The 13,142-nt window shown below is 40.1% G+C and overlaps 1 protein-coding gene across 1 annotated transcript in view; it reads right to left on the bottom strand.

Annotated features, from left to right (window-relative positions):
• KCTD8 (potassium channel tetramerization domain containing 8) overlaps positions 1 to 11,775 on the bottom strand; it is a 254,608-nt gene extending 242,833 nt beyond the window's left edge. The window contains exon 1 of the mRNA XM_027103058.1: positions 10,517 to 11,775. Coding sequence (XP_026958859.1) covers positions 10,517 to 11,465 — 949 coding nt within the window. The 5' untranslated portion in view covers positions 11,466 to 11,775. The remainder of the gene's footprint in view (positions 1 to 10,516) is intronic.
• Between the last annotated feature and the right edge of the window lie 1,367 nt (positions 11,776 to 13,142).

The following is a 13,142-nucleotide window of genomic DNA, read 5'->3' as shown; positions in this document are numbered from 1 at the left end:
ATTTTCTACATGAAAAATGAAGCACAGAAAAGGAAAGTTAGCACAAAATAAAACAAATATGCATATTAATGAAGGTTAAGATGATAGTCCGAAGACTTCTATTGCCAGCTCTTTCTTTTGTCTTCTAAAAGTCAGGATCAACTTTAGAAGATTCATTCCAAAAATCACAATGTAGATTAAACCAATAATTTGTAATCACCATGCTTGCTTCCTCCTGCCACTCACTATAAAGTTGCCACGGTAGCAACTTTTCCTTGACAAAAACAGAAGTCACTTTAGAATTATATGAATGAGTCCTTACCCTCTACCTGCAAAGAGATGCAGCCTTTGCCAACCAGAAGAAAGAGGTCAAAATATTGGAGAATTATCTCTGAATGGCTGCCAGCATCTCCCTTAGATCTCTATGCTTTCTTCAAATATCTGGACTTTTAGCAACTAAAAAACATACTCAAAATGTGTAGAGTAGTTTCAATAGGAGCTGATTGAGTTGAAAGCTAACATAGTTTTCCTAAAATTGTGGAGATAAGTATTTAATCCAAAACCTAGCCTGAAATTTTTTGGCCAAATGCCCAAACTCTAAGCAATGTTTGAGTCCCTGGCCCTGTGACAATGTGTTCTCTTGCATAAAACTGCTGAAAATCAAAGCTAAAAGCCTTCAACAGAAATATAAATATAGAATGTGATTAAGAGGTGCTCTGCCTCAATACACCCCATCGTTAGAAACAATAACTGCTGCATACCAGTATTCCTGTTAATTGTGTCAAAATTGACCAGTGACCAGCGCTAGACCTGGAAGAATGCATTTTTTTCCTAGACAATGAAGAACTAGAATAAACTTATTTTAATAATATGTTACAATTAATTTTATACTTAGTAGGTCAAGTTTTTTTTTAATTTCACTAATTTTAATGGGACCTTTTCAGAGCAATTCTGAATAGGTATTGCTATCAATTTCCTCAAAAAAAAAAAAAAAAAGAAATTTGGTACTATGAATTGATAATGTAGAGAAGTGGGAATATATAGATAGATATATGTTTTGAGGATATTAAGTTAGTAAGTGACACTAACTGACATATATTGAGCAATTAATTTTTACCTGTCTGATAGTCTTCTAAGTGTTTTATATGGATTACTTCATTTAATCCTCATAATAAACCTACAAGATGAGTATTATTGTTTCCCTCACTCTTCCTTCAGGAGGGAGATTAAATTATTTTTCCAAGCTCTCAAAGCTAGAGCCAGAATTTTTCAAGGAATCTGACTAAAAAGTAGAAAATCATTCATAGTGTTCAAGCTTTTTGCTTGTTGGGAGTGGGGACCAAGAGATTCTGGTATTGTCTCTTTCTAAGCACAGTATTCTTCTCCCTAGTTTCCTTGTATCAGAAATTAAACATGTCTAATTATACAAGATGAAAGGAAATGGCAATATACTGTGGATTCCATCTATACTCAAGGGTTTTGTTATTATAACTGGTGCAAGAAATGGAACTAGCATAACTGAATGGTGAAATCACCATTCTGGTGAGCTGGAAATCAACACTACGTATATATTTTTATTCTTTTGTTGTATTTAACTCATATTCCCCCATGTAAGTAGGATTTAATAAGAGAATGATTAAAATATGGTAGAAATTATATTCCACGTTTACACTGCACCTGCTGAACAAGCATTGAACTAAGTTTAACTGGTGAATGAAGCTATGTGCTGTTATTACCAGCAAAGTTGATTTGTTTTAATGAACTACCTTGACACAAGGTTAATAAGTAAAATTGATAGTGTAATATGGATCATGAAACAGCAATACCTCTTAAGTGTATTTCAAGATACCTTTTAAAAACTAGGAGTAGAGATAACAAAATAGTTCACTGGATCCTCACATTTGCAAACACCTACCAGTACAGCCAGATACTTCCTGAACTTACGTTACACCACAGTAGGCCCTGACCATGTCTGGAGGCAGCAGTCACTACACATTCTAAGATGTTCTGAAAGGCAAGTGGTTGCAGGTAGGCTGCAGCTCAGAGCATTTGCCTGACATCTTTCATACATTAAAAAAAAAAAAGGTCAGCTAAATTTTGATGCCTTGTACCTTCTACTCTACCAGTCATTTAAGTATAAATAAATAAATAATTGTGTGTGTGTCTCTGTGTGTATTTTTACCATCCTAACAACTTCATTTATAACATTATTTGAAGCTGTCCCGTGTTTTAGTTAACATTTCAGTTATTTTCATTCTTTATAGGTGCCTGTGCAACAGCCTCTCGTGCCATTACTCTGTCTCTTGTTAATACACCAAATAACCCCTCTATAACATAATTCAATATTACATAAAGCTTACTGTGATCACCTTAAACGCAAGGTCTCTGTCATTCACATTGGCATGTCTTGTCCCAAGCTATAGCCTGGTAATTGCTCAATAGGTGCAATTTAAATTGAAGTGAAACTAAACCTCAACTCAATAACTACGCTGGTACAACCAGCAAGATCGCTGGTTCATTTGTTAATTTATACTTTCATTCAAAAAAGAAATATTTACTGAGTTCTTAATGTGACAGTAGCCACTGCTCTGGGGGATGAAAAGACAAAAGTGAGACTCGGTGCCAGCTCTCAAGAAGAAAGTAGGCCAGTGTGGAAGGTCAATATGAAAAGAGATAATTATATGATCCAGCAATCCCACTTCTGGATATATATCCAAAGGAAATAAAAACAGGATGTCTAAAAGATATCTGTACTCCCATGTTTATTGCAGCATTATCCACAATAGCCAAGATATGGAAACAACCCAAGTGTCTGTCAGCGAATGAATGACTAAAGATGTGGTGTATATATACAATGGACTAATAGCCATAATAAAGAAGGAAGAAGATGGATGGGCCATGGGGCAGTATGCTGGTGAAAAAAAAGTCAGACAGAGAAAGACAAATGCTGTACGATATCACTTGTAAGTGGAATCTTAAAAAAAGCCGAACTCATAGAAACAGAGTAAAATGGTAGCTACCAGGGGGCTGAGGGGGGTGGAGGAAATGAGATGCTGGTCAAAGGGTACAAACTTCCAGTTATCAGATAAATCAGTTCTGGGGATCTAACTCACCGCATTGTGATTATAGCCAAAAATACTGTACTATATACTTGAAAGTTGCTAAGAGAATTGATCTTAAATGTTCCCACCATAAAAAAAGAACTAGTAATTATGTGAGGAGATGGAGGTGTTAGCTGACACTATAGTGGTAATCAAATTGCAATATACACGTGTATCAAATCAACATGTTAACTTACAAAATGTTATATGTCAATTATATCCCAATAAAGCTAGGGAAAAAATAGGATACAACAAGAAAAAAGAGAGAGATAGTTACATGCTTAGGAAATGCAATGAAGGCCCTATACGTAGTGTACTAGGAAGAGACAGGGAAGTGTGGAAGCTGAATGCATAAGGATTCTAGAGCAAGAGGTCACTCAGTTACGACATGACTATGGTACCAGGGGTACACTAAAAAACCAATGAGTTAAGAAAGAAACTTGTAAATAGTATAAACTCAGTATAAAATACTCATATATTTTGCTTTTGAAAGTGCAAAATACAACTAACCTTACAGGATAATTAGGTTTCATGCTCCCTCGCAGAAACGAATGATGAGAAGTATACAGATGCTAGGCACAGGACACCTTAGATTCAAGTCAGCATCTGGAGGTCCACCATTACCCTTAGAACTTATAGTTAACTTACCTATGGGAGTGACTTTGAAAACCTGTGAATAAAGTTATTCTCATCTTTAGGTAAGTCTTTGCAAAACCTTTTAGAATCATCTCCATTAGAGAAGCTGCCAGCTTGTCTTGCAGGATTGTGGCTGCTAAGTGCTGACAATACCCTGAAGTTAATTCAAAAGAGGCTTTAAAAACGATAACTGTAATGAAACATAGATTGAAGGGTTACCTGAAACACTACTTTCCAATTACTTCAAATGTATAGATATACTTCCACAATACTTTAAGCCTTCAGAAACACCAAAAGCCAATAATTCTAATACCCAGGAGATATCTGATACTTTTTTGGAACTAATTATAGCAAGTATATAATTTAAAGGTATTAACCAATAGTTAGGGCCAATAAACTTTATGTAATTAACAAAATTGATTTCAACCAAAATACCTTCTTCATTTTGTCACCTTCTAAGAACATACATAAAACGTGTTATATTACACAAGGTAAAATGAATTTTCTGCAGAAGACTACCTTAACACTGTTTAAAATTGGTCAGTCTATCAAACCTACTTGTTCCCCCAAAAGACTGGTAAACTGAGTCAAATGGTTTATTTTCTTTAATTTTAAAAATATCCATTAATGTGGTAGCCTTAATCGTTAAAAGTTAACCCTTTCATCAAGTAAAGACATAAAACATATACAATTGACTCTTGAACAATGCAGGGCTAGGGGGTGCCCACCCCTGCTCAGTAGAAAATCTGCTTATAACTTTATAGTTGGTCCTTGTATTGGAGGTTCTGCAACCTCAGATTCAACCAACCTCAATACATATTATTCGAACCAAAATCTGCTTACAGATAGACCCTCGCAGTTGTTCAAGGGTCAACTGCATTTACTGTATTCTTAAGGAAATTTAAATTAGATTAAGAAAAATTAGGTTCATTCATATACAGCTCACACTACCCATTTTTGCTTAAAGAGCTAAGTTCTAGGTACTCAGTAGACATTGAAATATATTTACAAAATTGATTGCATGAAACAGGGCTTACTTTTAAATATTCAAGAGTAAGGGCTTCGCAGTAAGGCAGAACTATTCTAGTTCCAGCTCAGCCGCATACCAGCTCTGTGAACTAAGGATGTTAACTTAACCTCTCCAAATCATAGTTTTCTAACTGAAGTATTAGGGAACTAATGCCAAGCTAATGGAATGCTAAAAAAGTAAAAGTAATGGCTATAAAACATTGATCACAAATCTAGGTACATAGTACATGTTCTTTTTATTACACATACTGTACTTTGAAAAAATCAACTATTTTCTAAGCTTACAGGGAAAATATTCAACACCAATATTTATTTATAATACCGTCTGTGGCAAAGGACATGTATTATGCTTTTATCTAAGATGTCAATGAAAAAATTCAATGTCTTGTGGGAAACTTCACTAAATGTATAACTGCATTAAATGTATAAAGCAAAACAAAGTAAAGATGGCATATAAACCATCTACATAGTGTCACCATAACTTTCAAAAAGTATGTCTGTCATCTTCACAGGCTTAGAACAAAGACTGGAAGGAAATGAGTCAAGATTTTTATTAGCAGTTACTGGTGGCAATTTTTTTAAATTTTACTTCTCTTTTATAAAATTCCTAAAACTGCACATATTACTTCCATTATCCAAAAAGGGCTGCATTTGAATAAGCTGACAATCATTTTCACATTTTAAACTAATTGACCCAATAACTTAAAACAATAGAATAGATAATAATTGTTGCTAATTTCATACATATTATTTCTCTTTTCCCAAAGAGATTTTTTTTTCTTTTTAACTAAGGCACACAAACACACTCATTGTGAGTTCTTCTACTCTAAGCTACAAAAGAGAAAGAACTTGCCAAATGAGGCTTGGAGTGCCATTGTCTTTTTGCTTTATTATATGCTTCAGGATTGACCCACATAAAGCTGTAGAAAGGGTGGCAGAGAAAACTAAAGCCATAACATAATTTTAAAAGATCAAATTTAGAGACAGTACTATGCCAGACATAAAAGTTTAATGCCCTTAAACAGTAACCAATGCCATGGCATGGCTTCCAAACATTTTGCACTCCAAGGTTTTTGTCATTTTCTGTCTGCTTTATTACTGCAAATATTGTATTTGCATGAAATAAGAATCTTGGTGTTTTACAAAGTTATCTGTTCCCTGTCGATTCAAAAGTCATTCAGCCATGTGGTTGCAGAAGAAATTTTTCCATGATAATTATAAAAATGACTAGTAAGTCTCCAAGAAGAAAAGAACCAACTTTAAAAAAAAAAATAAGAAGGAACAAAGTTATTTTCCATAAAACAGTGTTTGTTGATAAAAGTAGAAGTATTTTTGGACTAGAAAATAATATATAATTTTAAAGGTATGCATCTAAATAGAATGACTTTTTAAAGACGTTTCTTAGAAAGCTTTTAATGCAACAGGCCTGCTAACATAGGATTGAATAGTTGTTTGAATATTTTCAACTCAGCTAGCTTTCTTCAACCAAACACAGTGAAATAAATCAGAATGTATTTGAAAGAGTGTATATAAAAATCCATTAAGACAGATTAGAATTCACAGTCCAGTTCAGTAATAGCATTAGGTCCTATATCGGGCATTCTCATACATCACAACAAAAAAGACTGTACCAAATTTAAGGAATATCAAATGCACCTAGAGAAATGTATTCTTTCACACCACGTATTATTCAACCAACACAGAATGCAAAACTCAAAGCACTATAAGAGAAGAGCAGTGAATCAGTACTACCTTTCTGTAAACACACTGTTTATGAGAAATAAAGGATATATATAATGCTCATTTTAATTATGGGTAGTCTACATATCACATTCCAAGCAGATAGCTACTGTCTATGTAATACAATGCCAACACAAAATGCCTTTTTTCGTCTCTGAGATATTGCTAAAAAGAGCCACAATTACACTTAACAGACACCCCCCAAAAAACAGAAAACACAATAAATCACTGTTTTCCTTCAAGAAAGGACAATCCATCTTTAGTACTAGTGGAGTAATATGGAATTTAATAGTACTAGTATATGTTGCAGAGTCTAAAATCTTGATAAAACTATGAGTTATGACTGATAATAGATCAAAGTGTCCATGTAGCCAAATGAAGCTGATATTAAATCTTTAATAGCCTGTATATCACCTTGAGTATTAGAACCCAGTGATGTGGATACAAGTACTTAAGGAGATATGAATCTAGCTCAGAGTCTGTGAGAAAATACTGCCAAAGTTTCAACTCCTAATGGAGAGTATTAAAACACTTCTTGGCCCTGAATCAGAAAAAGGTTCTGTTGGAGTTGATCCAAAAGAACTAACTGGAGTGTGATTGGCAAACCTAGGTGACTCAAACTTGGCCTGAAAAATCCAAGTTCCAGGGAAGAATCTGGTTATTAAATTGGTAGTTTCAAACTTCTGAAAGTTTATTATGCTATCATTTAATTGCAAAATAATTTTCTAATTAACTTTACAAGTAAATCAACTATACTTACTAAAAACAAAATTTAAATTTAATACTGACAAGAAAAAGTCTTTACTATAATTGTAACAGCTAACATTTTTTAAGCTTTTATTATAGGTCAAGCACTGGTCCAAGCACTTTACATGTATTCTCAAATTCAATAAAATTCGTACTATAATAATCTCCATTGCACAGGTGAGGAAACTAAAATAATTTAGTCAAGATCACGCATTTGGCAAATAGCAGTATCTGGGATTACTGAACCATTTGCCACTCTCCTCCCATCTCTACAGAAACTCAGGGGGAAGCTGGGTGCAAGGGTGGGGGGAGTGAAGAGCTGAAATTGATGTTCAAGTGTATAAACCAATTCTACACTTCTTAGAGCAGCTTCAAACTACTAAGTTCACCTTTAAAAGGTGTTAAAATGACTGATACATGTTATACATTAAAAAAAATGTTTTGAAAGAATTGTGTCAAAGGAGAAATAAAAGATAATAAGGCCCTCTGCATCTGAAACGGTGGACAAACAAGTTCATCTAATGATTTTGTTTGTATGAATAACACTGGTAGTCTTTTAAAAATAGAGATTGCTAAACAAGATAACTACACTGAATAGTTAACATTATTACCTTCACTAAATAGGATGGAAATACAGTGAATTTTCATTCACCAATTTAAATGGAATCCCATACAAAATAATTTGTGAAAATGTGCTGCAAGCTATACAAAACATAAAATAAATGTATATATAACAGTGTTCGAGATAAATTTTATATGACAAATAAAAAGCGGCAACCACATTTGGTTGGTCAACTGGAATACCACTTCACAAGAACCATATTTAATCTGGAATTGTGTATTTTCCCCCGCAGGATAATCAATGAAAAAGGCTTTGAGTTGCTTCCTTAGATTTCTGGGACTTTTATCAATGAATCTCAGAACTCATTTGTTATGTGAATACTCTGCAAGTCATTATTCATAATATAAATATTTTATTTTCTTTCACTTCCTCTAGCTCCAGAAGTGAAATATCCTGAATTCTAAGCATCTCTCAAATCATCTTACGACTTAAATTGGCTGAGTTTCCAACTTCAGTACACTATTTTATGAGTATTTTTCATAATTTAAAGACAACCTGTATTATTTCTTCATAATCAAAGTACCAGGCATTTTCAAGTCCGCAAGTTTCTAGGGGGAAAAGAAAGACCAAAACTGCAAAAGAATCCAAAATTCAAGAACCTTAACTGCAGAACACTTATGCTTACACCTTCTCTAACAAAAATCACTAACCACTAAAAATCACTAAAAGAAGTCAAAAGTTCATTTCCTCTCATCTTCTGAAATGCTTGGAAATATATCTATTATATAAATGACATAAATGTTTAAGGTCTGAAGTGTCAATAAAGGTCCTTTCCTTTGGGTGGCTTTTCTGACTATTGTGATCTTTTTACTGTGTAACAAATAATACTTTCATATAATTAAGAATAAAAAATCTTATTAGATTTTTTTATTGAAATATAATTGATTTACATTATTGTGTTAGTTTCAGGTGCACAGAAAAGTGATTCAGTTATATATATTTTTTCAGATTATTTTCCATTACAGGTTATTACAAGATATTGAATACAGTTGCCTGTGCTGTACAGTAAATCCTTGTTGCTTATCTACTTTATGTATAGTTATTTGTATCTGTTAATCCCAAACTCCTAATTTATTCCTCCCCCCTTTCCCCTTTGGTAACCATAACCTTTTTTTTCTATGTCTGTGAGTCTGTTACTGTTTTGTATATAGATTCATTTGTATTATTTTTTAGATTCCACATACAAGTGATATAATATTTGTCTTTCTCTAAGAAAATCAGATTTTTATCTACCACTTCAATGGACACTTTCTTTGCTTCTCTGTTGAAATGGTTTTCTTAGGAAAACCAGCACTATTAAAAAAGACAATCTAACACTAAGTGTGCTGTGTTTTGTCACCCTTACCTCCAAGGTTACTAGAATACACAAACAATGAGCAACTTCCAATCAATCTCACGCCTGTGCAAAGAGAGGTCCTTTCCACTTCCCTAGTCAAAATAAAGTGCAAAAAATTGCCTGGATTCCAAACAGTTAGTGAATTACTTAATAAATAAATGCAATTAAAGCTGGGCTTATACATAGGCTGTCAGTGCTACTCTCCCTAACACTACAGGCAAGTTTTCAATCTTCTTGTGTCTTGAGAAAGAAAAAACATTTGCCAAATGATGTTCCTGCTCCCATCCCAGATGGCTTTCCATTTGTCCACATAGCTCTCTAGTTGCGGCCCTCCTCACTTTATAAACGTCACTGCGAATTGTCCCCGCCCCGGTTCCCCATCCCCCAAGCCTCAGCGCTAGTCGGTGGAGTTCTTGAACTTGACCCACAGAACCCGCCCCCCCACCGCCCCCGCCAAAGTGCACTACAAAAGGCATTGCGCCAGATGCTTTCCAATCCACTCCCTCGTTCTCTCAGTTCAGAAAATCACTACGTTTATTCCCCCTGGGAAAGTGGATTCAATCCCTCATTCGCACTGGAGGCGCCCAGAAAGGAAACACAATCACACACACGCGCGCGCGCACACACACAGGCGCATACACACCACTTCCCTTCCTCATGTCCAACTCTGACAGCACTCAGACCACCAAAGCCCGTTCCCTCCACCCTTCTCTGTTCAAAACCCCTAACCGTTACAGAAGACAACTGGCGCGAGAGAAATCTGAGGTTTTTAATGGGTCAATGGAAACCTCTTTCCCCCCGGGCCCTTGAGGGGCTTTGGAGGCACAATCCCCACTTCTCTTGTTGCCCCTTTCCGCAACCACCCATAATTGAATGCTCCAGCGCCGACCCGCACCAACCGGAGGTAAACCTGGCGTGCGCCGCGGTACCTTGATGCCAACCCGCCCTCTGGAGGGACACCACTGGGACCCACATAAGTTGACCCCCGTGAGTCCCACGGAGACAGAGGGAAGGAAGGGGACCTACGCGCCCAGCCTTGTGCCCCTGTCTTTTCCCCGCCCTCGGTAGTAGAAGGGTGTCCAGAGGCTCCAAGAGCTGGGCGGGGCGAGAGGGCAAGATCAATAAAGTTAAGAAAGAGGACTGCTTGGGAATTGCGTGCTCCTGAGTTGCTGAAGAGAAGAGCCAAAAGGGAGATCGCAGGGCACGAAACCGTAAATCGTGTCTGCCGCGATAGGGGAGGCACACAAAGACACCAGACGCGCTGGAACCCGCCGCGGGTCGGCGAGGGGGCGGGAGAACTGGGAAATTCGGAGACCACGAACTTACGGAAGAAGATGTACTCCGTGTAGCTGCTCCAGATCTTGTCTTCGCGGTACTGGTTGACGAAGGCGGCGGTGCCCGAGGAGTTACACGCCACCATGTGGAAGCCGGCCTCAGACAGGCGATCGAACGCCTGCTCCAAGTAGGTGAACTTGAGGTAGAAGCGCGACGTGTACTTCTCGGGCGGCCGGTCAGGGTCGCGGCTCTCGTTGAGCGTGTCTCCGAACACCTCCTTGGCCAGCGCGATGCGTCCGCACACCATGATGCGCGCCACGCGCCGGAACTTGGCGTCCGCCTGGTTGTCACGCACCGTGGTGTAGGAGCCTCGGTAGCCGAGCGTGAGGAAGCCGGAGCGCTTGTCCGGTGCGCCGCCACCCCCGTGCGCTCCGGGACCCGAGGGCGCTGCGGCCGCCGCCCCGCGCAGCAGCGCCTCGCTGCTGCCCTGCGAGACGTTGTCCTCCAGGTCGCTCTGGCAGCCCTCGTCGTTGAGCGAGTTCTGCTTGATGACCTTGGGCGACAGCAGCTTGACCAGGTCGGTGAGCTGGAAGTACTCGGCCTCGCGCAGGAGCCGCTCCTTCTCGGGGAAGTGCTCCGGCAGCGCGAGCTGCTTGTCCCGCAGATAATCCAGCACGTATCTGAAGAGGAAGCCGTCCCGGTCGATGAAGAAGCGCGCCCGGCTGTCCCTGGGCAGCTCGCCCCGGCGTCGGGCGCCGCCCCGGGGGCTAGAGGGCGAGAACATACTGGCCAGAGTGCTATCCGGGACGCTGAGCAGCGTCGAGTGCTTGGTCACATAGACCTGGCCCCCTACGTTCAGCTCCACCACCTCGGGGAAGGGCGAGGGCGCGCAGGGCCCCGGGGCGGCGGCTGCCGACGCGCCGGGCGAGCTAGACGAGGAGACCATCTCGCTAATGGGCAGGATGGTGCCGCCGCCGCTGCCCGTGTCCTTCAAAGCCATGGTCCCCCCCCCGCCGCTGGCCAAGTGACCCTGGAGAGCAGCACTTTCTCCTTCCCGAAACCCGCGCCTTACACCCCCAGTGGCGTGCCCCTGATGCGCCCTCGGGCCGAGCGGCACGTTTCTCCGGCCGAGGAGGCCCGCTTCAGGGCTCGGGGCAGCGGCGGCGGCGCCCGGGCTCCATCGGGGGAGCGATGTGCAGGAGAGGAGCTCTGCGGACGCCGCGGCGGCGGCGGCGGCGGCGGCGGCGGCGGCGCGAGGAGGAGCGGCTGCTCCTTTGGGGGCGACGGCGGGGAAGTGTGAGAGACTTGCGAGAGGCTCTTAAGCTGCCGCTCGGCTCTCCGCGGGGAGGGCGGGAGGAGGGGCGGGAGCAAAGAAAACTCGCCGCCCCAGCAGCTTGCGAGCGCGCCGCGAGCCCCGAGCGCGGACTGTGGCGCAAACTACTCCTCGTAGCCGGGGAAGCGGCGCTGACGTCAAGCCCGGGACTGGGACCCGAGCCACAGCTGTCATTTAAAGAGATAGGTGCCAGCCTCCGGCTGCGGGGCTCCGACGCTAGGGGGAAGGACCGAGGGCCGAGCCTGGAGGTGATGCTACTTGACAGCGAGCGTGGAGATGGGAAGAAGAGGGCAGGGAACCGAAAACAAACGGGAAAAAGGACAGCATCTCTCCTTCATCCATTTCATTCCCCCCTTCCGTCCGTCCGTCCGTCCCTTCCTTCCTCCCTTGCCCTTGTTCGCCCAGTAAAACTATCTTTTTTTTTTTTTAATCTTGCATTAAGGTGGGAAGTGGGGTAGCGGGTTGGGTTATAACGGAAATGCTAGGGTGCCAATCTGAAATTACTACAAATGTTGGCGTGAGGACTTTGATTGCCAAAAAAACTACATGGGGGGGTGAATCTCTTGTAGTGGTTTTAGCATAGTTTTTGAAGTGAAGGGCGAAATGCCGGAACCTCGATTACATTCAGACGTCCTGATTGCATATTTAACTGCATGTGCTACAAATAGTTGAAAATTTTTAAAACTGAAATCTGTTTTTCGGTTCACAAAACTAATAAAAGATTGTGGTAACGTGACGGTTCTCTCCTTTCATCCCTTCAGTATTTGATTCATAGTAGATGCTTAATAGATATTTTTGGAGGAAGGGACAAAGCCAGGGAGGGAACTTACTCTATTTGCTCCTAGTTTCCGATCCTGCTCTATCCTCTGATTAATCTCTTCATTTCCCTTTCAGCTTTCAGGGCAAGAGAAATGGCTTATGTTTTATTAGTAATCTAACCGTAAGAGTCAGGGCATAAATGAAAATTATATGAATTTAAGTTCACTTTAATTTCCATTTGTATACAGCACAGGTACAGGCTGTAAGATCAGCATTATTTGTGATAGTGAGGATAGAGATGCAAATGAGGAACTCCGTTCTTGTGGCTATTCATCCTGGGACATCCTTTTGTGTTCAGAAACATAAAGAATCATTGATTTATAAAGTACAAAGGTGAAAAGACTACACTGCTATACAAGTAGTTTGCTTCAAAAATTATCATAGTATTATAGATGAACCTTATCCATTAACAAAATAATGTACAGATTTTCACATCTTTTTAAAAATTCTAAATGCCTACTTAAGATTCCTTCACTCTGAATCAACCACACACACACACATACACACACACACACACACACACAT

The sequence above is a fragment of the Aethalodelphis obliquidens genome, unplaced genomic scaffold (genome assembly GCF_003676395.1).
Source record: "Aethalodelphis obliquidens isolate GAN/ISIS:26980383/991018 unplaced genomic scaffold, ASM367639v1 scaffold6, whole genome shotgun sequence".
NCBI lineage: Eukaryota > Metazoa > Chordata > Mammalia > Artiodactyla > Delphinidae > Aethalodelphis > Aethalodelphis obliquidens.
This window is presented reverse-complemented; position numbering and strand designations above follow the sequence as displayed.